The sequence below is a fragment of the Grus americana genome, chromosome 2 (genome assembly GCF_028858705.1).
Source record: "Grus americana isolate bGruAme1 chromosome 2, bGruAme1.mat, whole genome shotgun sequence".
NCBI lineage: Eukaryota > Metazoa > Chordata > Aves > Gruiformes > Gruidae > Grus > Grus americana.
Genome location: NC_072853.1, coordinates 95,984,246 through 96,011,181, shown reverse-complemented (window position 1 = coordinate 96,011,181; position 26,936 = coordinate 95,984,246). Strand labels below are relative to the sequence as shown.

Here is a 26,936-nt window from a genome sequence, read left to right as displayed (position 1 = left end):
AGGAATTAAATTAGTTCTTTAATGCTTGGTTTTTCTCCAGAGCCATCAACACAAATTACTTTCTAAAATAGGCAGCTAAATATAATAACACAACATTAAACTGAAAAGAAAAAGTTAATACTGTTATTATGTGATGCATTTTGTTTGACTAGATTGTATGGATAATTTCCACTATAATTTCAGTGGTGTTTATAAAGATCTTTTTAAAAGATTTCAGTTTAACATTTCCTATAGCTATGTTTTTTCATAATGTAATTGAATTTAAGATATCTGTACAGTATCTAAGTTTTCTCATCCTGATAACTACTTAATGAAGTTTTAAATATAATAGTATGCTAGAGTATTCTGCATATGCACATATATGTGCATACATATGCCCCTTGCCTTTGCCTTTGCCTTTGCCTTTGCCTTTGCCTTTGCCTTTGCCTTGCCTTCCCTAGGCTCTTAAGGATTTAATTAAGCTGGCCTAACATAGATTTGCTTCTTTCAGAAAACAGATTGTGTTAAAGCAAAAATGTTTTTTTAAGATGCAGTGTTATAACATCAGTCATCTGCTCAAACGGGAGATTGCACTCTTTCATCAAAACCTTGAAGAAGAGTTCTTCCAAAATGGTTTGTTATAGCTGCATTTGGACAAAGTATGCCTTCTAAATAGTCTAAGTATTTCAGACAATATTCTGTTTGTGAGCTTTCTTTTTTTAATGTATTACATTTTCATTGTAGTTTCATGAATTGCCTTATCTGGCTATGTTTAAATCCGCAAGGATTTATTTTTAACTGTATTCTAATTGGTGTTACCTGGGTCACATCATACCTCATTCTCTTAATGGATTGCTATTCCTGTGTCAAACTCTTCTTCATGGACACACTGGTGCACAAAATAATATAAACTAAAAAAAGGTGATTGATATCAAGTAAAAAATTAATTCCCAATGTCAAAATTTCTCTAACTACATGTCCCATCATTCCCACAGTCTCCATCTGTTTTGCCTGCTTAGTTCTTTCTTGTAAAATTTGCTATGAAAAAGGAAAGATAATTTTTGTCAGCTCGGTACAGAAACTTCTAGACATCTGACTGGAATAACACTAATGGTGCTTTAGAAGCATTTTTATGTACAAGCTTACAGCCATAGATTCACTTTTTTTCTCTCATCTTGATACCCACCTCTTCCTATGGTGCACAAGTATTATAAATCTGCACATGAAGCAAACGGTGCACTCAGTTTAACAATCGACATCCCTACTCCAGCACCTTTGCACACGTACAATTTAACTGTGGCAAGGGAAACAATGCGAGCATGCAGGAATTCCATTTCTGGTTCAGCCTGTTGCTGTGAAAAACAGATGCAACTGAAGAAGTCAAGGGGCTTTGACTTGTGGCTTGCCTGCGTTTGCATAAGATGAAGTTTCATTGCTGTGCAGCCAGACAGAAAAAGGTCTTTCTGAAATGTAGGGCCACCATGTGCAACGTGTCTCCTGCCCGCTCTGTCCACCGCAGCCGCGGGGCTGTCGGTTCTCGCTGGGGGAAGGTGGCTGTTCGACTCCAGCCATACAGCAGACCCACGCGCCTAGTGCAATGCTGCTTCTGATTAATTCCAGGATGGAAAAGATCAAAGCTGTGCCTTTTTTTTCCTTTTCTTTTCTTTTCTTTTTTTCTTTTTTTTTTTTTTCCACACCATAAGGCTGTTTCTTATTTTGAAGCTTCATTGCTCTCTGCTGCAGCATTCACTGGAAACCTCACCTGTTTGCTTGGTGGAGTTTCGGCTGGTACTGGATTGCCATTTTAACTTGGCAACTTCCGAGTCTTCTTTCCCAATGGCCTGCCAGCTAAATTGGTGTGTTACAGATGAATGCACAGCTCACAGATGGTGTTTGAGTGTTTAGTGGCTCTCAGAATTAGATATGTATTTGGTCAGGAGAAAGATTACATTTTTCCTCCAGACAGAGCAAATGTCCTTGGGGATGTTTTCTGTGTCAAGGTAGAAACCGTTCCACACATCAGGTACAGGGGACTCTCTTTGCTTAAGCAGGAGTACTACCTACAAATATATGTATCTTTTTCTCTAGGTAGGGTATGCTGCTACTATTGACATAAATACAATTTTTTTTTTACCTTGATTCTCCTGAACTTCTATAGATGTTTCAAGCCTAGCATCTGTCCTCCTTTAGTTTTGATTTTATTTTTAACTGAGATGAGCTTGAAGGTACATTTATTACTCTGCTTGCCCTGTGAGGTTCTTCTCCAGGTCCTAAACTCTTTGTTTTATTGCTCATGCACAAGGCTGAGCATTTGTGCTTACTTACTGGTAGAACAGTTTTACAGATAGTGCTGTGAGATCTATACTTCTGCTGACATCTTGCATCCTCCTGTATAGGAGTTGTGTCTTTTTCTTATTCATTCATTGTCATCTTATTTACTTAAAGCAGATAGAGGGCAAGAAGTAGGGGAGGAGTTACATGCTTTCTTTTGCTTCTTGACTGGCCGAGTCATGTAATGAGGATGAATAACAGAGACTGTCTGCTGCCTTTTGTTCCTTTCTAGAATGAAATATAAAGCAGAGCTTCTTAAAAGTTCTGAAAGCTGCACTGGAGTTTCCTCATTTCATGTTTGTTCCCCATCCAGAGCTGGAACCAGACTGGAATATTTTAACAAACTCTGTTCTTGTAAGATTTCCAGACTGTTTTGCCAAGCCAATAGGCTCATGAAAATGCAGTTAAGCATGAAATAGGCAAAGTTTTAGCTGCCTACCTAAACTGCAGGCGTGATGATAATAGTTTGGGTTTTGTAATTTTTGCTTTGTCATTGTCAGATGCTGCTCAAAGCTGAAATGTGCAAAGCTCTGCCAGCTCTCTACAAGGAACCACACTGTCCTCCAGCACTACTGCCACTCTGCTTAAATTTTGTGATTCATCCTTCCTCTCATGCTTCCTTCCCCACCTTGGTAAGAAATCTCTTCTTGTGAATGTCTCAGTTCTTTCCCTCAGGAAATTCTTAGTTAGCTAAAGGCAGGAGATGGGCTCCTCTGGCAGTCTTACACAGTTGGGTAAAGGGACTGCTGAGGACAGGAATCTGCTGCTGCTGTTTGCCAATTTTCTGTTGTCATAAACTCTTTTATAGTGAAAGCTGAGTGTCCACCATTTTGAGGCTAGCAGGGATGTATCCAGAGGAATATGAAGCTGTCAGCACTTTCTTCCCTTCCTCTTTAATGAACGCATCTTGGCCCACTGACCCACAGTGTCCATCCCCCAGACTGAAAGAATACGGTGGTCCCTCCAAGGCAACAGCGGTGCCAGCATGTATCCCTGTGAGCTTCTTGGCGCGAGTGGGTTGTGGGAAAAGTTCAGCTGATGTTTTTGTTCTGGCTCCTGGCTGTGCACGTGATGCAAACACACCTGGGCTGCTGCTGATCCAGAGCTTGCTGCCTGCTGGCCATCTCCTTGTGAGCTAGCACAGCCTGGACCTTGGAAGGAACTCGGCCACCCATCGTCCTCCTCCTCCCCAGCTCTGTGGGGTGGTGTGGGTGTTGCCAGGTGCACTCACATACCTGTGTCATGTTCTTTGCTTCAACCCAAAACAATTATTGCAGTTATTGGCTGACTATTTTTCCTGCCTTGCAAGAATGTTTAATTCCTAAAGCCTTCCTTTGGTGTTTTTTGGATTTTGCATGCTTCTGGCAGTTTCTTTTTCCACTACAGGTGCACCTGAAAAATAAACCTGTCATGATTTCCAGCGTTTCTTCTGTACCGTGATTTTGGATTTTTCAGCAAGCTGTAGAACAAGTTCTCCTGTGAGCATTTGTATATTAAGGAATAAACTAATGTCCCCTCAGGTCTTTTGCCACCTTTCTTACAGCAGATAGACCCTGTAACTGTTTGTGGTACCCACTTTCGTGGTGCTTGCAAACTGAAGAATATGAAGCACAGGTGTGTCCTGGAAAGAAATGAGAAAAACAGTGTCTTCATCTGTGGCAAACGTTCTCCCTGGTTATATTCACTTTGCATACAAATAAACAAAAAAGTAATATTTTATTAGGAATCCAGTGGATAGAATAATGGACTGTAACTCAGCAGAGCTCAGTTCACAGCTCTGCCGTTGGCTTATTGGGCAAAGTCATTTGTGTCATCACCATACAGCCTGGGATAAAGACAATCTCTTTATAATGCAATATGAGATCTATAAAGGAAAAATATTATGCAGAAGGAATAATAATAAAATCCTTCTAATGATAAGAAAATTATATGTTTTATATATATATTTATGTTGTTCACAGTGGAATGAACCAGATTCCATTCTGCCACATGCTTCATCAGTGGTGCTGTTAACTGGTTTCCATTTTAAGGGCTACATGTATTAGTGTATTATTTTTAGATGTACCCTCAGATACAGGTATGCTTTTCCACTGAAAGTGATAGCATTTCATAGCAGTAATGCTGGGCATCATTTCCTGCATCTTCATTATTGTTGATAAGCCATAAAGGACTTTATGTCTAAGTTTAAATACCTACCATTTATGGTGATGATGGGGAGGGGTCTTTTTTATTTGTGAATTGAGTAGATAAGCTGCACAGATTCTTGGGCTGTGAGGACTGTGATTCCCTGAAAGTAATTTGCATAAAGTCATTCGTGCCTGCGTTTGCTCTTTAAATCTTCCTTGGCTGTATGGGTAACATAAAACATTTATTTTGCCTTATTTTATGCAATGTAAATAATAGATACATTCAGGACTAGATCCTGAATACCTCAGCTGGTATACACCAGCGTAGCTCTGTAGCAAGCAGGGTTGCATCGGCTGAGAATCTGTCCTCACCATCAGTTTTAAGTGCCAGTCCTGCAGTGCATTATGCAAACGTTCGTCGTAGTTTGTCAGCAGCAAAGCTGTCACCCAACAGTACACGCTGCCTTCTATCAGCCATTACTTTTCTGTCATCATCATCAAGTGTAGCTTAAGAGAATCTGTGCATCGTTTCTTTCCTTCTGAACAATTTCCATAGAAATAATTGACCTGCTTTTATGGTAATTTGGTCTCTGCTATTTGTTACTGCAGCATTTTGCAAAGAAAAATGCAAAACTAATGCCCTAGAACAGAAACATTCAGCCAAATTACTTACCAGTAATCCAAGGAATCATGGATAAATCCATTGCTCAAGTGGCTTCTCATTTGGAGCTTTATATAGTTTTCACCCAAGGGTTGAGATTTGGTTTTTTCGTGGGTGGAGGGGTTGTTTTGTTTTTGAAAGGTAATACTCATGCTCTCTGCCCTGAAGCAACTTTATATAAATCTCCTCTGAAAACTGTATCTGCCAGCACTGTCACTCCACCCGCGAGCTTTCGCTAGTAGGACCAGCTAAAAATATTTAAAGGGGCTGTTTCCACTTGTTTGGTGCATTTCATTTCGTGTTTCTGCTGCCTCCTCCTTTCTTCAGTCTTCAAAAAAGTCAGTAAGATATATCATTTAAGCCCAGCGTTTTGAAGTGACAACCACTAAACAGCCTTATACTGTGATTAATGAGTACTCAAGAATAGTTTACTGTTACTTACAAGTAAGTTGGGGCCCACTGAATTTGTTTTAAAGTAAATTAAGAGATTCCAGTTATGGGTTGGGACCTTCACTGAGTCACTGGATATGCTTTATTTTCCACCAATTTCTACCACCGGCTGATGATGTTCATGTTAAGGTGTTACACAGTCACAGGGAAGTACAAGCTAGCACAGAAGTGGCACTTAGAATCTGGACTTCTGACAAGTTAAACAATAAGGAGGACTTTACTTTCTATTTAAAAGCTGGAAATTATAGTTGAGGTGTGTGATGAAAATCACGATGTCTTTAAAAAAATAATTGCTGTTCCAAAAGTAAAAATTAATGTTGTCGGTTCTACCTAATGGATATATTTTTCTTGATTTCTTTGACTTCCAGCAAGCTTGGCTTTCTGTGGAGTTTCTGGGCTGCTGTTGTTTTTTTTCAGATGAAAGATGCACCCTAGTAAAGACATAGATTTTTGCCCCACCGGTTTAAGCAGGGTCATTGCCAGTGGAAGGCTTCTAGGGTTTGATAACAGCAAATGTGCTCTGAATTTCTCTGCTTTCCTTTGGAAGTTTGTTGAGTAGGCGGATTGCTGTGGCTGAGCGCGCCAGCATCTCAGCAGGGATGACGTAGCTCACAGGTGGAGACATTAGCTTTCTTTTGAGCTCTCTTCCCAACCCAGCGTTTTGGTCACTAATGTTTCTCAGTGTTTCTGGTGCTCCAGGACTGCTGTGAATGAAAGAGGACTCAGTATTTTCAGCACTCTGAGCTGCGTGCCCTCCTTCTCAGTCTGTGTGTTGGGTTGGAGGAATGTCTTGAAACATTTTACAGGTGGTATATCCAACATTTCACTCTGGTGTTGCTTGTTTGGAGGTACCTTCTTTTAGTAAATTGAGCCTAAATAATCTAGTAGCAAATGGTTCTTACATGAAATGAGGTGGTGATCTAAATCCAGACTTTTGTGGAAAATACATGGTTACTCGTGCTCTCAGCACAGAGGCAAAGACTGGCAGTGATCCTTATAGGATATGGATTTCTGACATGGGTGAGGCTGGGTGGGACATCTATGTAATTCTGCTTTTTTCATAAAGGATGAGAAGAGTATTATGAGCCAAGATAGTGTTCTTTTTTCTTTTCTGTTTTTTTTTCCCTTTCCTTTTTTAGCACAAACAAAAACCTATTCGGTCTAACTAAAATAACTGTGTGGCTAATCCTGCCCTATTTATTCTGCTCAAGGAGTGAATACCTTAAGAGTAGACTTTGATGGGAGTTATTAAAGATGACAAAAATTTCTTTATATAAAAGGAAATGAAGTGCAATCTAGCTTCAGAACATCCAAAATGCCATGGTTATTGTAGTATAATAGCACAGTCAATTATTTTCCTAATTTTACATTTTTCTTTGCCTCTTTCTCATACAAGCCTAGCCTCCTGTTTCATAACGTTAGTGAAACGTGTTGTGATGTTCCTGTAGGCTGCCACGGGTAAATAATTACAATATGAGGAAGATGATTCATGATGTGGCCCTAAGTCTGTAAAGCAGGACTTTGTGACCGATTAGGATATAAGCAAAGTGGACTGCAGTGTCTCAAAAAGCCCTTCAAACACCCTGACAGATCAGCCTAGAGTCACCACGAGTATCACCTGTCTCAGCCCAACAGATGCTTCTGTGAGAAATTTTGGTGATTTTTACCTGAGGCCACCTTAGTGACCCCAAACCTATTTTTTGTGGTGTGTCCCTAAAAAGTTCTCCTCCTGTTCTTCAACCAACCTGGTAGCTAAAGCTTGAGACTTCTCATGAGAAAAGGGGCTGGCTGACAGCATGCCTTCTCCTACACATGCATCCTGCTCAACACTGAGGATAAGGAGTAATATGATGCCAAGGCTGGTCCCAAAATCCAGACCTATGGCTGGCAAATTTGGGGTTTTTATTTCTCCTGCTCATTCAAACCTAGACCAAATGTAGAATCCTTTTTACATTTCTCCATTGCTATTCACAGTTCTCTTTGTGCCTGCTAGAGAAAGAAATGTACGCAGCTATTTGAGAAATTCATATGTGCAGGCAAGAAAATGCTTTAAAAGAGTATAAAATACAGTGCAAGTATTGCTGTTGCTTCTTCTCCAGTCATATGCTACACTTTAAAAAGCCAGCATGTTTTCATACACAAAAAGATCTTTATATTTGCAAACTTTCAGAAGTCTTAATTGATATAAACAACAGTTTGAGCATGACGACATCATATTTACTCCTAGAGTTGTGCATCTCAGCTGCTTAGTCATTTAAATCACTGGAAATAAGTATAGCAGTTAGAAGTTTCAAAAGGTCAAAGAAGCTACTGTCTTTTCAGCTTTGAATCAGCTGAGAGACTCCAGTTTCTTGGAAACATAATGCCAAAGCTGCATCTCTGCATCTCATTTCTCTTTATTTTTTTTTCTTCCTCTTTGAAGCGGTATAGTAATTAGCTTAAAGGGCAAATCACACCGCACTCAGTAGCAGAACACTGTACACTGCAAGTTCCTTTCTATTTTGTCTTTCACTTGAAAGTAGTTTAAAGAGGAGTTTTAGCCCACATTGTGTACTGAAATATTTTACTGAAGTTCTCTTACCCAAATGCCAAAAAGCTGTTCACATTTTTCAGTAAAATGAATACTTTTTCAGTACAAATATGACAATTTTTTTACCATTTTCTCAGAAGGAAAACAAGTGATAAAGTGTTCCTCAGAGGGCAATTTGTGAGAAAATTAAAATCAAAATGAAAGCAAAAGACTTTTATAAACTTGGTTTTAAATGTGATTTTTGTTTTCTTTACAAAAGTAACGGCATGATTTCTGGGAGGAAGCCACCTATTGCCTAGACTGCAATGGAAAAAACGTTCCATTTTTTATTGTCAGCTGCCTTGGTCAATCAAAAGTAATGATCAGAACCTGTGCCACATTTATCTGTATAACAGGAGTGTACAGTGGTTTAGCAACTGCTATTTCTTATATGTTTTTCCAAATGCCTGTTTTATTTCCATATATTTCCAGCTGCCGTTCTGCTGCTGAAGTGAAACTGTCCAGGCGTGTTGTCGAGCGTTTCCATTTCGTGGTATACGCAGCCTTCTCAGCGCTGGGAGCTGCACACTGGCGCTCCAGGGACTTCTGGCTGCTCGCCCTGCTGGTAGTTCTGCTTTGGTTCCTGAGGCTTTACCTGCATTATTTGAGCCAATGGCTCTTCCTTCAGACCATCTCGGTTCCTGTCACGAAGTAAGTCCCACTGCCTTTTTTCTCTGCCGGAATATTTCTGCAAATAGCTTGATTCGAAGCGGTTTCTTTGCACTATGAAGAGAATTGATGACTAAGGGCACTGCATGCAAGCCCTGATAGGAGCCTCTGCAGAGACTAGGAGAACAAGGACCGCATCCAGGCTCCACATGACCTGATATGTAAATGTGACCCTAACAGAGAGGTGCAAGCGTTAATAAAGTAAATTTTCAACCCAGAACACGACGTATCCATTTGTGCATCTCGCGTTGTGCCTACCTCTCTCCCCTCTGAGATACCCAGCAGGTTGCGTATCTTCCACAAGAATCATTTATCATTTTGGTTCAAGTATTTCAAAATGCCTAAGAAATGCACAAAACTGAAGAGGCATTTAAATCATATTTGATGTTACCAAAGTGATCTACGAGTAAAATACTTTGAAGAATTTAACTTTGATATATCAGTTTTACTGTGAGGACTACAATGGGTTGACATATTTTAACTGTATGATACATTGACTGCAGCTTGGGAATTGGAGCTCTCTAGAGAGTTCCAGGAAAATCATTACTTGTCATTACCTGACATGAAAAAAAAAAAAAAAAGATGGAGAACAAGTCCACAAGATGATATATACCTGGTTCTCTATATGTTGCTGTGGGGTAGAGAATGGTTTTACAGAGAAAAAAAAAAAATCAGTCATGCTTAGGGAAGGGAAGATTTCTCCAATAAAAACTTTTTTTTTCCCCTTTTCTTCACTTTAATGCATCACGCAAACCTGAATCAATCATTAGGAGTCGCTAACATGCAACTCTGTGACCTGAGTCTGCTGTGATACTGGGATTATTGGCTAAAATTTGAACAGGGTGTCTGAGTAAGCTCTGGACAGCACTGGGTATTGTTTAAGGTGGTCTTCTAGATCTTAATGCAAAGCCAACCATGTCTTGCTTCTGGCCTCGCACAGCCCGGGCAGGCTCAGCCAGCTGGCGTTAAAACTTCTGGGAGGCCAAGCATCAAGAGTCTGTGAAAGCAAAGGAAACACAACAGAAGGAAGCAACGTGTGAGAGAGAGGTGGTCATGTTCGAAGCCATTAATCACAGCTGTCCTGGGCAGTCAGCTAGATAAAGGATAATGCTCTCAAGCCGAGATACCCTGGATCAGCATCCCAATCTGTAGCTGTGTGCCCACAGAACATGAGACCGAGTTGAGTGCTCTCTAGTTCCATCAAATACAGTGGTAGCACTCACGAGTTGGAACCAAAGTGAGAATCAAACCACTTCATCTTTAGTTAGGAGCAGAATTTAAGCCAGTTTGATTGGCTTGAAATTTTTGCCTTGAATTTCAGCATCTCTATGTAGCTCACAATACCATGCAGTTCCTGTCTCCTACAGTGCCAGCAAATTTGCTCATCGTGTGAGCTTTGCAAATCCCACCATCCCATAGTGGCAAGAAGGACGTTTCCAGTCACTTTAGGGATGCTAAAAGCCATGTCTTCCGTATCACATTTTCTGCTTTGTGCAGTGTCCGAAGGTGCTGCTGTATGCAGACAGGGGGGAGCTCCTGGGCTCTGTGCTCACGTTGGTGCTTCTGGGAGCTAACATCTTCCTATAGCCCTGACTGCACAGTCCCAAGGGTCTGGATGTGCATCCACTGAACTGAGAGTCAGAAGGGATCAAAGGATGCAGAGGCCGGAGGAGGAGAAAAATTATTATTTTTTTAGTATCTTCATATAGTTTTTGGTCAGAGGGTTGTGACCAAGATAGAGGTGCAACTTCACATTGCAACATGCTGTATGCATTTTTTAAATGGTTTGCCCAGGAGCACAGACAAACTCTCTCCTTTTGCTTATTTACAGATTCCAGATTTTCCCGCACACTGTCGAACTGTGCTACCAGAACTCCTTGCTGCAAACCAGTGAAGAGTTGGTCATGGTCGTGGTGGGACCCTTAACCTTGAACGCAGGGCTGCTTCTTATGGTCCTGATCAGATGGGGCTGTCAGCAGCTGTTTGACTCATTCCCTTCCTTCTTGTCAAAGTTTATCATAGCTCTGGGACTCTGGACAGTGCTAGACCCCTTGGCAGTGTTCGTAGTGGATTCAGTCCTGGGGGTAAGTCACTTAAAATAACTTGGATGTGAGACCTTGACGTAGAAGTTTGTTTTATTCAGTGAATCACTGAAAGATATGAAATTCCACCCCTGGCAATGGAACATGAAAGTTAAAAAGAAATTAAATAATAATGTTATACATTACCTTTTTATTAACAAAATTCCCATCTAATGGAGTCACAGTGTTGCTGCATAAAATGAAGAACACTGTACAAGCCATATATGGAGATAAGAAAGTAAATCCACCGCTGGAGTGATTGCATCTGCTTTGAAAAGGATTACTGCAATTTTGGATGTTAATGGAGATAGGTTAATGAACAGCCCTGATTATTAACACTTGAGATTTTTCTAAGCACTAAAACAGGCAAACTGAAAAAATAGAGGTTATTGTGCACTTCTCTGACATGCAAGGTAGTTAATATAATTTGCTGGCACGCCTAAAAGGACTTGTGAGATTGAAAGGCAGACATCTTTAAGGAAAGAGCTTCATCATACGAAAAATCACGAGAGCAAAGCTCCCAAGTCTGTCTGCACCTATGTACGCGCTGTGTAGCCCATCCGTACTTTGGTGGTTATGCCCAGTCTCCCAGGACACATGTTTCAGACTTGGCTTTCGCTGGGTAGGCGACGCGGGATCCTTTTCATGGGCGCAGGGCGCCGAGAGCTTTTCTGGGGGTGTGGTATTGCTCCTCTTCTGCCCTTGTCAGTCTTTCAAAGACGTCTTTGTTTCTGTTGCTCGCTCCAGATCAAGCAGTAAACCACAGTTCTTGTTGTGGATCAGGTTTTCTCAGGTCTCTCACTTCTTCATCTGCTAACCCCTGCTCTGCTTTTATGAAGTCCTGTTAAAATGTGATTTTCCACTGTTTACATGCTGTTTCCCATTGCAGCGGTTTTTCGAAATTAAAATTCAGCTGTTCAAGAAATTTAATTGGAGCTCACTTGGGAGGTAATTGCAATATTTCAAGCATGTGGCAACACACTGTAGTTTTCACTTGAACAGCCTGCCTTTTTTTTTTTTTTTTTTTAATGTCATGGTGTAAAACATGCACAGAATTTAATTTTAATTGTAATTATTCTGATGAAGATGGGGGTTTTTTTAAGGCAAAAAGGGGTATTTCCCCAATATCTAGGCTAGAAATATTTAAATATTTAAAAGGCTTTTTTCTCTCCCTTAATACTGGTGTATTCATAAAAACTGGAGGAAAGGCTGTGGTCTGCCTTCTTTCCCACACTTGCATTGAGAAGATCATTGCCATTGACTTCAGTGGAATCGTGCTCAGTTCTAGTCAGACTGGATTCATTATCAGTTTCAGATAGGGCTTGGTCAGGGGGAAACATGAGATACGAATAAATTAACTAAGTTTTTCATTACAGTACTTCACAATACAGGGAAGTACTCTGTACTTCATACTGAAATTTTGGCAGTTTCACCCACCAAGATTATCTTTGGTAGAGACTCATTTGTTCAAATATTGCACAATATACTGTGTGTATCCTTTCCAAAATGAAACTATATTTCTTACATGTGTTTTCGTTATTGCATTTGTAATTTTTTTTTTCTCCTGGCATTCTTTCAGCAGCTATTTCAGATTTACTTGGCAATCTATTGTAGATCAAGCATTTTTTTTTATATGTTGTGTTGTGGTAATATGAGTTATTTTAGTGCTAGAATATATTTTAGTATCCTAACTGACCTTAATACTTATGAAAGAAGACAGATAGCCCTGGAGACAAAGGTTTCTCTGTTTACTAATTTTTTTTATTGTTAAGGGAAGGCTAGAGAGCCAGTTGCATGCTTGTGGGGTTTCAATTCATAGTTCAAGTTACTGCATCAAATGTGTGATTCCAGGCTTGGTTTACTACCAGCTTCAAGAATGATGTTCCAGGAGTAAGAAACTTTCCTATGATTTTGGAGAACGCAGTTCTAGTTCCATTTCTGCCAGAGCTTTCCCAGGACCAGTCACTTTGTCTCTCTGTAGCTTGTGAAATGCAGACCGTGACATCTCTTTAGACACATGTCGCCAGAAAAAGCATTAGAGATTGCAAAGTGCTCACGTGATCGTTGTTCTGTGGTGTGATAAGTACCTGAGACAGCTAATTGACAAACGTTTCTTAAACAATTTAAAATTAAGACAACTTTCTTGGATCATATCGTTGAGGACCACAGAATAATTGACGCAGTCTCTTTGATAGAAAGATATGCTTCCCCAACACCATTTTTGCCTTGCCAGAAAGAACTGCTTGGATAAGAGAGAAATTCATTCTTATTCAGACTTTTGCCTCTCTGGAGGGATGTCAGGCCATGACTGCTGTGCAGAGCATTTTCCTTGGTAGACAGTCTCTTCGGTAAGAAAGCAGTGGAGGCAGATAGTTTTGCTTTTTTTTTTTTTTTCGCAAGAGAGGGTAGAACAGGGACATAGAACAGAACCAGAGGATAATGTATTTTAATTTTTTGTAAAGAATACGGACAGATCTGAACTAGTGACTAGTCTTTATATGCCAAGACCAGTCTCCTGGGACCTGTAATTTCCATTACAGAAACCTGGCAGTGTTGCAAAGGGTGGAGAGAGAACAGAAATATACTCAAGATTCTCAGTCCTTGTAAAGCTCATCATTGGACTTGTAATTGTCTTTCCTTTACTGTGCGTGCCACCGCAAAGGTAGCCAAAAATGGGGAGAAAGTTTTGACTCTTCCTAAGGATTAGTCCAGGCAAGTTGCTCCAGAAGGTGCCGGTTTCTTGAAGCCTAAAGGTCACAGAATGCCTCTCTGAATGATAAATACTGGCTTTTTTTGGCAGCGTAGTTTCACATCCTTGCAAAATGTGTTAACGTGATTTAATATGGGTATGGCTGTCTCTGTGTCACTTTAAAAAGAAAAAAAGTGAAGACAGGAGTTTATTTTGGCTCTGAGCAGAAGACCCGTGATATGTAGCTGAATTCTTCTAAATCGATCCAGCAGAGGGCAATAATATGTCAATACAGTAGCTTGTTCTTAAGAACTAGATGGGGGGGGGAAGAAAATAATAGATTTTTGGAAAATCTTTTTCAATGTTTTACTGGAAGTATAATGGAATATAGAGCGGTATGAAACCTTCAGGATTCTTTGTGAATCTTTGCAAAAATACACAAACCACCTTATTCCAATTAAATTACTATTTTTATTCTATGAATATTAATTCCTTACCAGTTGTTTCATCTTCAGTAGAATGAGAACAGTTATACATGTTTGTTTACAAAGCAGTTCAATGTAAAATATTAATAGCATAAATAAGAAGGGTATATGACAATCATGCACCTTTGGACAAGCTATTAATGACACAACTTACAGTTGATACTTTGTACTGTTAAGTATCTTCAGTTCCACCACAGCAGTGGAAGTATGGTATGGTATGGTCAGATCTCTTCAGAGCTATTTGTCTTATTGTGTCTATATTTCTTGTCAGGAAATTAAGAAATTAAATGAGAGCTGTATCATAAAATAATGCTGATGCTTGTTGATTCTTCAATGTTACAGGCTGTCCTTGTGGCTTCCCAAACTGGACTGACGGGGACACTAGGAATGGGGGGCGAGGGGAATATCTAATTTTCTGCCTTAAAAGGTTGCAGACAGACTTGGTAATGCATGTACATAAATTAAAATAGTGCTTCATAAGAGGAAACTTGTCTCTTTTGCACTGAAAAAAGGTCAACCCCTTTGGGCAAAACTTAACAGAACCCTGCTGGTGTCCCCTGTTGATCTACTTGTAGTTGCTTTCTCCATTTTTCTCACCTCATTGGATCTCAGTGAAGCTTTGTGAATCCACTACCTTCTTTGACTGATGCCGTTGTTTGCAAGACTAGTGGAAAAGCCACGCTGGGTGTGAGCTAGCGACACGCGCAGACGCCCTGGTACTTCCATTTGGCATTTCAGATAAAGCCACGGTTACTTTTGTTTTCCAGTGGCAGCACCAAACACTGACTCGACCTGAAGTTGGGAATTGGCATGTATGCACTCTCCAAAGTGCACACGTTCAAAATGGCATGTGGGTAACTCGCTGAGCCTCGTGGGAACCAGCATTTTTCTTGTGGCAAGGGCAAGCCATTTTGAGACCAGGCAGTTTGGGATTATGCGCTGGCACAAGTGTTTTCTGCTCACTGAGCACTCCTAAAAACAGCAGCATAAATCATTCAATATCATACCTCTCTGGTCACTGAAATAAGGCAAATTTCAGCCTTCCCACCCTTCTGCTTTTCCTGAAATATGTTAATGAAGCTCACATTGAGTACTTTCATTGTGACATGGGTTTTGTTCAATAAGTCACGATAACTGTACTAAAATAAGCCAGAAAATAGTTTATTATACATCTCATGATTAATTTCAAATTTCGTGTAGCAGACTCCCAAGTTTCAAGCTGTGTGCCCCAGAAATTACAGCAAAATCTTTCTTATAAAGAAATTCAGGTTCTTTTGTGTCTATAGATAAATAGCCTAATCAGGTTTGGCATTTTCTTATGTTGATTTTTTTTCCCCATGACAGCGACTTGGAAACAGCGTAGAGAAACCCATTGCTGATGCTGCAAAGCTCTACTGGGTCTTTCTAAGAGCAGAGGAGTCAGGGATTCCTGGTGCCTTAATCACTGCGGTGCTTTATACAATCCTGTTCTTCATCTCATCAACAGTCTTGTACCTGTACTTTTTAAGGTATGTGTCTTTATCTCATTATTCCCTTAGGAGCTCTGGCTCAAGCCCCTTCTCCTGTAAGATAAAGTGACATCAGAAAAGATATATCAATGTCACATATCCAGAGCCCAGAATTGCAGACAATCAAGGAGGGGTTAGCTCCTGCTTAACTTTTAATGCACTGGTATTTGGTGGGAACAGCGAGTCAGAGAGAGAGCCTCTTATTTCCTCAACAGGAACACAATTGATGTCATGATTCTTCACAGAGTCTAGGAGCCTCTGTTCCTTTGGCTCCAGACAATGGTGTTTGTGCCAAGAATTTAAGCTCTAAAGTGCGTGTACCTTTTATTTAGGTACTTTGGAAGATGTTATCTTTAGTCTTCCAAGCAGGGTTTTTGTGAGAAACAGGAAAAATTCAGAAAACCACATATAGCGTGAAATGCAAAATCTCTCTCTGAGTCTGCAATGGCCCCCAGAGTCTTACAGCCTTTTGATGATACGGGATTTTTGACTTGATGTGGCTGAGGCTTTAACCCACTGCATGACAGGAATTAATCTAAATAATATTTCCATGACTTTAGCCCGTTATCAATATTCAGTTCATCATGAAATTTGACCAACTACCTTTCTAGAAGGCACCATTAGCTGTACAGTCGATAGGGACAGGTGTGGGACGCTGAAAATGAACGACATAGGTTGTCTAATACATTGAATGAAAAAGTGTATTTTCTTTTTTCTGAGTGACGTATCTACAATGAAGTATGAATTTTGTACTGGCCTTTGATTCACCCAGTGGTGAACATTGAGTGGCGGCAAGCATCAATAAAAAGCCATACGCAAAAGCAAGATGCAGGCAGGTGTAAGAATAGTAAAGCTCAGCGTCTGACAGAATCATCCCTCGGTCTGCTTTCCACAAACTCCATTGCAGCAGGCAGAAAAAGATAAATGGCAATCTAAATTTCTGCAAAGTATTTCAAAGCTCCTGCATTCCTGGAAGCTGTACACAACTCCAATGTACTGGTAGTCTAGTTAATTAGTTTTTGAGATGTTAATGCCTTCTTAATCATTGACTTAATAGTTTTGAATAGCTTCATAAGTTTTAGCTGCTGTCGTTTATTACTCAGGAAAATTAATTTAAATTAAAACATTTGTAAGGCAGGTTTTTATGAGAATATTACCAACATCTTCATTGTCTGGGGAACAGGTGCAAGATCATCAAAGGTTCCTCTCCTTCTGGATCAATTTTCCTATAATGTTTTCCAGTAAAGGGGTGGGGGGGGAGAATGTTACTAGGGGAAAAAAGTTGTCTTAGTACGACACATTTTAAAAATGATTCACAGCAAAATACAAAAGCAAAGGAAGATAACAAAATCTGTTACAGTGCGTAAGGTCTTTGAAGTTCTTTGCTTGATAACAAAAAGAAACATTTTGAATACTGGAGTCTGTACAGGGTAAAGTTATACTACGAGCTTCTGAAATTGGATCAACTTTCCCTTCCTCGTACGTCCACAGCCCAACACAGTGGGAACCTTGGACCTGGCTAGGACTCTGGAGCAGCACACTGTCAGTCCACTAATGGTAGCATTAAAACCTTTTAAAATGTTTTTAAGGAAAGCATCTCTGAAGTTTGTAACATTGTTTCCTGAATACTGATATAACAGCATTTGTTTGCAAGAGAAAACAGTATTATAAGCAAGGCAGTAGTATCCCTTTGTCTGCATATTTCTCAGGTGTTATACCTCAAAGATATTCAAACGTAAAGTTGCTCAACTCAGAAAACATTTTTTTTTTTTACACGGGCATCCCCCCCATCTTTCTCTTGTAAGGTAAACCGATATAAATATTGAGGAATGTCTTCTGTGTCCTAAGACACCAGTCCACAGGGAAGACTTTGGCTGTTGGATGCTGGAGTTGGTGCCATTGGTTTTAAATTTGCCGTTTAACAAAAGTCTTCAGCAGAGTATAAAAAAGGGGTAAGAACAGGGAACCCACCAGACCACCAAAGCAAGCAGGGGAAGTGTCTTTCTGCCAGAGCCAGAAAGCTTCATGGCAGCACTGATGAACAACCAGGAAGCTAACGCAATCATGGGCAGGGGATAAACAGCAGTAGGCATCTTTTTGTGTCTTTATAAACCAACATACCTCAATAAATCTGGCTCCCCTTGGGTGTCTTGGGAGTCTGTAGTACATCTAGCATGGAGAGATATTCTAATTACTTTTTTGGAAAAATGAAATGGCACTGGTTGCAATTCCTTCATTTGAATTCCACTAGACATTAGAAACAGTCAGGAATTTGTTGGTGAAATGTTTTCTTCACTGTGAGAAAATGCAGACCTGTCTCAACTAAAAGTGTCTGCTGGAAAGAGTCTAAATTTCTTGATATTGAAATATTTTTTGGGGAAAAGCTTCAAAAAAATCTACATTTTTCAATGTTAACAGCAAACTTATTTTTATATTTTTAGAGTTGTTTCCCAAAAAAGGATGAGAAAGGCTCAAGCAAAGATGTAATATATTGTTTTAAACCACTCTACCCTTCAATTTTTAGTTTGTGTAAATTTGTGAGAAGTCTATTTTTTGATCTTTTGATTTTGACAGCAAATCATTTCAATGTTTTCTTTCTGACAAATAAATGAACCAGTAAGGTATTATACTGGGTCTCGCATCTCTAGAAAATAGCATCTAAGTTTTGTTTTGCTCTCTATTGCATTAGCAATAGAAATTATTACTGTCATATTTGTAAGAAGCCATGTGAAGATACAAGAAGTGATGTTCTGTTCGTTTTCATGCCAAAGAAAAGAAACTAAAGCAGGTAACAGGAGCAGGCTAAGTACTTTTGGGCTAAAGGAACAAAGCTGGAAGACAGGCTTCATGATTCTTAATTAATTCAAAGTTAATTATATTGTTTATAACCATGTGCTTAAAATCTTCATATAGAAAATGTTTATGGCAGCAAATAGACAGTAATTTAACTGCATTAAATTTTACTTCATTTGAAATAAGAATGTTACATTAAGTGAGCTTAAATAAATGGCAAGGTCTTTTCCTTGTTTAGCAAGATAAGTGGTGAGTCATTTAAATTGCTGACCTGGAATTTCAAAGATGAACACCATAGAATATTATTGTTTCGAGATGAGCGGAAGGCCAGAAAGACCACCAGCTTGAATGCTAGTTTTACAACTAAGCACAAGATAATTCTGAGTCAATGTCTGCAAAAATGTATCTATTGTGTTGAAAGGACATCTAATGTAGATCCAGAGATTGAGACAAACTTTTCTTTGAAGACACTGTGGAATTTGGAAAATTACTCCACGAAGGCCATTAGTTATTTGTAAAAAATCTTCTCTTCTGTAGCATGTTTTTAAGATACTTTAGTATCCTACTTTGCCGTAGCACTGATTTGCATTTCACCCTTCTGTTTTTTCTTGGTAGCCAGTTTATTTGTATTCCCAGGACTGCCTACGTCTCAATTAGGTTATCTTCCAGCTGCTCTCCTCTTTTGATGAGAGAATGACATCTTGGAAACTACAGCAAATTTAGGGCTGCAGCTTCAAAAAGGAATGTTTCAAAAAAGAAGGGTGGGAAAAAACGTACAGAGAGTGCCTTTGCAGCAAAGCAGGAGATGTAAGTCCCTAATCTGATGTTGGGCCAGGCTGCCAGATTTCAGTATCAGAATAGCTACTCCATCACAGAAACTCTTGGATACAGATCTTGACCCTAAGGTACATATTACCCTTTGAAGAGAGAGCTAAAGCTCTTCCTGAGATCGAGTTGAAAAACTAACTGTTGGTGCATCTCCTTATTTCTGTTCCACACTAAATCTCAGTTGTGGCAAAACTGTACTAGGCAGCCTATTGAGTGTGCTTCTCTGCAATTACCGTGTGCAGTGTAAGGTGAGATGTGGAGCTGGTGTAAATGTGAACTTCATTCTGATTTACCTGAACAGTCTGCTGCCCTCAACCCACACACACAGTGGTTAACACATACATACCAGTGCAAGACACAAGAATAAGGATCAACCACAAGAACTGCATCTAGTGCTGCTGTGCATGAGAAGGATGAGAGTCCAGAGGGCCAAAGGTAGTTGTGCCTGTGCTCTCTCTCCCACCTGCCAAGAAGTGAAGGACCTGTACAGCCCCTCAGAAATCTGGGCTATGTGTTTGTTGCAGTGCCACGCAGCAATCCCTGCGCTTCTCGTGACTACCCAGCCAGGCTCTGGGGAGGATGAAAAAGCTGAGATTGGCACCAAACAATGACTGAATTGTCATAAAGTATTAGCTTGGAAGAGGGTACAAAAGGAAAGACCTCAGTTCACTATCCAAGATTGAGATTCCAGATTTTCTGATTTTTATTTTCTGAACCCCTGGTTTTGGAATAAAAGTAGAATGAGAAAGAGATGAACTTGAAGAGGTTCCATTTGAATTAAACAGCAATGTTTTGAAGTTTTAAAGTTCATCTAAGGCTAAAAATGTGACACTAGGCTTTTCCAAAAGCCTCACAATATTTCTTGGTTTCACCTACATTAAGAAATACCACACAGCAAGCCTTTCTTGTGGTAGAGAATTTTACTGCGTACTGCTTCTTCAATTCCCTACCACAGCACAGAAATGTCATAGAAAAACAAAGCCAACAAACGAAATGAACGTTTCTAACATCAAGAGAAGTTTAGATTGTATAGACTTCAGGCTTGGGGTTGAAAAAAATGGTGAGTAATTCCTTTCCATATGATGTGGTTTGCCCATTATTGAACCGTGGCACAGCAGGACTTCCGTTCATGCCTGACTGACGTCTTCCATGTAAGCACTGCAACTAGTTACCCAGCCCAATGCTAAGGACAGGCATTGAACATTTCTGAAGGAAAGGAAGATCAGGATCTTTTTGAGAAGTCAGTATCTTGAATTGATTAAAATAAATTGCTGCTTAAGTTTATGTGATTTGATTCAGGTATTGTAAAGTCTCCAGAGGGTTGGGGAGGGGTGTATGTTGGGGAACTTGTGGGAAAGAAGCTTCTTACTCATGGGTAGAGAATATAGTCATGAAAGGAAAACCAAGCTTTAGAAGTTGACAGAAGGGTAAGACACCTTTTTCTTTTTTGCATGAAAAGTCCTTTCAAAGAACCAAATGTGTCGTTTCTATCCTTAGGCTACATAGCGAAGGTTGGCTGTTGGATATATTTCAACGTCTTCATGGTGAGGAAGGCACGTTCTTTGTTCCGCTGGACTTAGAGATTTCCAGTCAGGAGCTGAGCTACATTATGAAGAGGGCTAAGCAGTGGAGAGGAGTCAACGGTGAAAGACGGATGGTGAGTGGCGAACAGAGTCTCCAAAAGGAGCCTGTGACATACTTGTCCAAATTAATGCTTTGTATTTCTGGGTATTATCTAAAAGGACCTAGATATACAAGAACATTATTCTTAGGGTGCTTCTTTGAATGGAGAAGCTAAGAAGCATGTTCAGGAGAATTTTATGAGGTTGTATGTGCATTGCCTGAACATCTTGAGGGGTTGCAATCTGCTTAGTATCCAAAGGCTTAGCGGCGTCACTGATGTAAAAAATTATCTCTGCCATCTGGTGATTCTTGACTGGGTCATAGAGACTTGTTACTTGTTTAAATGTCAGTACCATCCAAAATAATTTCTCAGCCAGCTCGACAAACTGGGGAGCTCCATGGACAAGTTGAATTTGCTCCCTGCAAGGACATGGATAGGGCTGCCCTGAGGAGGAGGTGTGAATTTGGCGAGTCGGATGTTGATAGCTATGCTCTCCTTCCTGGCCCTTTCCTTTCAGGATTGCTTGGAGGAGTGGGCTGAGCTGGAGATGTGCAGGGGAAGGTAGGAGAGGTCTGAAGTTGGTCTGCTCTACTTTGGTTATCAAAATGTTTTCTCTTTCTTTTCCATTAAGTCACTAGCCTCTAGGCCCATATTCAGACTTTAAGATGTGATGTGCAGGAGATATACCTGTGTTTGCAAAGTGTCCAGTGTTGGGGATACTATCCACAAATGAGGCTTCTGGTCATAATTGCTTTCAGAGAACTGAAAATAACAGAAGTAACATGGTCGGTAGTCTGTGAGGGACCTTGTCTTCCTTCTGTGAGGGAAATTTTTCTCCTTGCTTTCTAGCTTTGCATACGCATTATTAATTCCCATAGGACTATCTTATAAAACTGCTCTCGGACAATTGTTAACATGCTCATCAATTGGATTTATGCATCTATGAGTGCCTCTGTGCACAATGCTTTGTTCAGTAACTCTCCTGCTTCAATATAAAAATGAACAGATTCCAGTTAGGAAGGAAATCAGTCCTCTTAAGTATGTATAAGTTGTTTGTTTTGTTGCCTTTTCTAACCCACTGGAACAAGTGATTTCAGATTAGAGTCTGCAGGTTTTTCAAGTCTCTATAGCTACCTCTGAAAGATCAGCAGTTTATATAAATATATAGCCTCAGTTGTCACTGCTATAAACATCTGGTGCAGCTGTAATTATTTTCCACTTTTTTTTCGTGATGACAGTTTGGACCCTGAAAGGAAAAATAAAAAGGTGAATGTGCCAATTGAATGAAAAAGCAGATACTCAGTAAGCTTAATTTTTGTGGGAAAGTGCAGAGCACCACATTGCACTTCAACAGAGGGGAGGGAAAAGGTTTGAATGAGTGAATGAGCTACCACAGCCACCTGCCTCAGACATTCCCACTTTTTATAGAGATAGCACTTTTTTTCTTTACCCCAGTAAGCAAAACAGCCCTTCTTTTGCACTTAGAAACTTTCTACAGTAAGTCAAAGCATAGCCACTGATGATTGGTTTCTATTACCTTTGTTACAAGTTAAGTAAGGTCAAACAAAGAATATATATAGTGGATCTCATTTTACATGCCAGGACTACCAATGCCATATGGAAAAAGTGGTGGATAAGGAAACTGCAAACAATTACTTTTCTGTTTCAAGTGCTGAATACATTTCTAATGATATTACCAGTGTATCATTTCTTGCAGCAGTACATAAAGGGCTGAATGAGGGGAGGAAAAAAAAAAAAAAGAAAAAAAAAGGGGGGGAAGGGGAAGAAGGAGAGGATGGGGGTAAAGACAAATTGAAAAGAATGGAAAGCAAAATTACTTCTATGTATACAAATAATCTGTCCCTGAATAGAAGAAATCTGGATTGTTCACTGCTATAATGAGACATACTTCAGAGGACAGAACACTGGAAAACATGACCCATAGCTATAGACATATGTAAGTGCCTAGTTTTGCTGCCAATATGCGTCTTGGCATGTATGAAATGCCATATGGAAATATGGGTACCTGACCTTAGTCTGAGATTCTTTAAAATGGACCCAACGTCAGCCAGATCCAGCAGCACGGAGGGTGCAGAGTAGAGGGAGGACTCCTCCTCGACATGGAGCACTGCACACTTCATTTGACAAAGCGGAGCGATGCACGCTTTTGTCTTTACCCTAAGTCCCCAAATTTCTTATTCCTATTCTGTCTGCATTGGCATGAATTTCATGCCTTTTCCTTTATATCAGCCCTAATCAAATGCCAATGTTAAACATTCTTGTTCTCTATGGGACATACTGGTGCAGACTATACGATACAAGCAGATAGGAGTAATGCGGAAAAAGCGCAGAAGTTTGCATCCCTGGCATCAGCAGGATCTCGACTATTTACTTCAGTGTGCACAGGATCTGCCTCGCAAGGAGGAAGATTTGTGAGTGAAGAATACTGGCCAAAACTCCCGAGCTATCTGTGCAAAACACGAACAATGTGAGAAGAAGAACCAATGTTCTTCAGAAATCTGAAATTTTCCCCTTCTGCTCCAATTGCTTGCTTATATTATTTTGATGGAAAAGAGAATCATCAAACCAAGTTTCATTAGCTCTTTAGCAAATTTAGTCTTGTAATAAAAACTTGCTCCATTCCGCAAATATGTTCTCCACATGGAGCATCTCCCTGCAAGACCGGGAACTGTGTTTTCAGGTCTTCTATACTCCTAGGCATTGCAGATACTGAAAGACCCTTTTACTGCCATGAATTTGCATACGGTATTTATCTTGTCCCTTTCTTTTTGTACGTCTAATCGTACAAAGTAATCAGTATGGAAGACACATCACTAGGCCTTATTGCGTGCATTATTAATGTGTTAATTTTTAAATAAGATACCAAATTAACAGTGAGCAATTTTTATAAAGGAAAGCACGAGACTGCCATATCTTACATCACTCCATATAAAAAATATATTTTAAATGGAGGTCATTCAAGTAAATAGTCAGTCAAACCTTCTGCAAAAAATAGGTCTACGTTTTTGCAATATTTTTTTGCTATTAACCATGTGCTTCTCATTTTTATTCCCTGGATTAAAAATTGCCCCATAAATGGGTATTTTATAATATGCTTAATTTCCTTTTATTAAATTGATAAATGCAGCAGCAGAGGACACATTTACAGTATGATGAGAATTTAAGGTTATTGCATTTTATAATTTTTATATTGTTCAGAGAAGCGATTTGTCATTTGTGGAATGACATCCATGCCATCATTTCAAAGTATTTTTAGTCGTTCTTTTGATAGGAAAAAGGTCACTTTCTGTAGACCAGGAAGACATCACTCTATTAAACTAATTTGCCTACATGCAAATTTTGTCATTTTTACCTCATTAACTATTTATCATAGAGTAAAAAAATATATATATTCATGAAGGGGCAGCTAGCAGCCTGATGGAGCTGGAACTAATATTTTGCAACTATAATGATTTTTTGCATCCTTAATTAGATAGCATAAGGTTGATATGATTAGGTCAGGATGTAGTGTTTTTCATTAAAATACGTTTTAGAAGCTGTATTCATAATCTGCCCTTGCAATTAAATAATGAGCCTATGAGTTTAATATTATCGACCCAATTATTATCCCATGGAAAAGTATACCTTTAATAAATTTGTGCCGTAGGACCTTCATTAGCAACAAAACGAATTATATTTCCAGGTACACAGATTACACGGCCACAATCACATTTACGTAGCGCTTTGGAAGGCACTGTGGGGAGAGAGCCACCAAAGCCCCGTACGATACAGAAACGCGCTTGATTATTTTGGAAGAAGTCATCTACAACGCCTTTAATGAGGAAAGCTGCAAAGAAGTAAAAATGCCACCTACAGAGGCAGACAGAAACATTTGCAGTAACAAATATTTGCAGAAATAGTGTTCTGGGCACCCTCTGCTAGGAGGATGCCTGGACCCCCCATTCCTCAACCTATTATAAATATTTGTATAAATATGAATATTTACTGAGCTTTTTTTGGAGATGAGCACATGTTAAATGTATGTCAAATTCAAGAATCAGGAATATCAGGACCAGTGGCAGGCAGGAATACATTAACTTGCCATTAATAACAGTGCGTCAGTTTTTTAGCCAACCCTTTTTCTATTTGTGACAAAAGTGACAATGTCTTGCTGTTCTCACCAAGTAATCAGTTTCCCAAAGTTACCTGACCGTTCAGAGCAAGGTATCAAGTGGAATTTTCTTTTGCCCAAACAGATAAGAGTCAAAAAAAGAAGAAAAAAAAAAAAAGGATAAAACAGGTTCTGACCAGGGATGGTTTTCTGAGTGGGATCTGTTGTGGCTGTATCGGTTGTTAGGGGTGCAGTTCCAGTGCATCACTTTGCTCATGTTTAAAGCCTCTGAACTATTTCTCAGGTAAAAAGAAAGGGGTAAAAAGGAAAAAACATCTGGCCCTCAGTGATTTATACTGGATTTAGCCCTCAAGGTACCACCACTGCTTACAGTGGGACTTTTTACTTAAGAATACTAATGACAGGAAAAGTTGTGCAAGCAGCAAGCTGAAACACCACCAATAGTACACCAAGCATAGGTCCAAAAGGTTTACACATAGAAAGGTTTTCTGGAAAAAAAAAAAAAAAGAAAAAAAGCAAGCTCTATAAGCAAGAAGATAATGTGAAACTTACACTTGAAATAAAGCCTGATGCACTGCAAAATTATTTTAATGAGACTAGGGCTAATTTTCTAATTCTAAAATGATATTATAGCAAACCATAAAAAATTACCCGGCAGTAGTTTTTTGAAAGGAAAATATATTTGTAATTATCTTGAACACACAAGATTACTTCAGGGCCTATTATCGACACAATTTTTGATACCACTTTACACTAATTTGCATTTATTACTCTCAGGCCAACTATTAATATGTTAATAAATAAGTCATTAATACTTGTTATTTAATTGCTATCTATTTATTCCTGTTCAATAATGCATTAATTACTTGTGAATAGTTGAGGGCAAAATCCTGCCCTTGTTAGTGGAATCAGCAGCGGCGAGAAAGGAAACCGGTGCCGGACATGTCGACATTGCGAGAGCTGGCAGAGAGCAAGTCGTTTAACCCATTTAGCACGAGGAGGTGAATTTTTCATCTTGTCTCAGGGGATGCTTCATGAGCCTCCAGGTAGCCCGTGCTGTGGCAAAGCTGCTCGGCCACAGGTGGACGCTGCTGAAGACAGGCAGTACCAAACCCAAAATCACTGTAATTTGTCTATTCTTAGGGTCCTGGGCTTGCTCCCGTGCTGGAGTTTGGACCCTGCTTGCAAAGATGGGTGGATGATGGACAGGGAGAAGCCAAGGCAAAGACTGAGGTCCCCTGAGAGCTGGCGCTACACCGAGGAAAGCAGAGCACATAGTGTATAGTGAGAAATGGAAATACAAACGTTGCTTTCTCACAGTCGGGTATTGGAAAAAGAAAAAGGAGGATCCCCTACCCACTCAACAGCAAAACTGGCACTGACTTCATTAGGGCCAGAATTTCCATCTGTCTGTGTAAGCAAAGGAGAAGGGAGGAAATAGGGCCGTGTCTCACTGAACTTCTATGTGATCTGTGTATATAAGGTCAGATTCTCATCTGGGATAAATTATTGAAGGCAGAGTCTGTATTTTTTTGAAGATTAAATAGAGATTGAAAGTCATGAGATGAACAGAGGGAAGGCTCAGCCCCGTAATGGGACGTTAGAGAAAATAGAGCAAAATATAAGGTCAAAACAGAGTGTAGCATTCTGTCGCCTCTTAGATTTAAAATAAAATGATTTCTGTATGAAATGATGAGGCCTTGAACTGTGCAGGATCAAATTGGCCAGATGGTTCTGAAACACCTCGCTTGCTGTTCTTTTAAAGTATTTAGTCCACAGGGAGTGGTGGGTGAAAAGAAGAAAGGGGGGAACTGCGGATGGTTGGAAACGTCTGGAATAGCCGACTATGCTGACCATACCCAGGCATGCCATTAAACCTCACAACAGTTGATTAGTAATTCATTCACAAAGTGTGTATGTGTGAGCCATAGAAAACAAGCTAATGCAGCCTAGGTAAAGGAAAAGTTCTTTTGCCTGGGTGGATAGGTCTAATGAGTGGAACTGCTTAAAC

The 26,936-nt window shown here is 39.7% G+C and overlaps 1 protein-coding gene across 1 annotated transcript in view; it reads left to right on the top strand.

Annotated features, from left to right (window-relative positions):
* LOC129202383 (uncharacterized) overlaps positions 1-23,229 on the top strand; it is a 140,310-nt gene extending 117,081 nt beyond the window's left edge. Inside the window, exons 16-20 of the mRNA XM_054815042.1 lie at positions 8,549-8,767; positions 10,617-10,869; positions 15,385-15,548; positions 20,667-20,826; positions 23,101-23,229. Coding sequence (XP_054671017.1) covers positions 8,549-8,767; positions 10,617-10,869; positions 15,385-15,548; positions 20,667-20,826; positions 23,101-23,229 — 925 coding nt within the window. The remainder of the gene's footprint in view (positions 1-8,548; positions 8,768-10,616; positions 10,870-15,384; positions 15,549-20,666; positions 20,827-23,100) is intronic.
* The last annotated feature ends 3,707 nt before the right edge of the window (positions 23,230-26,936 follow it).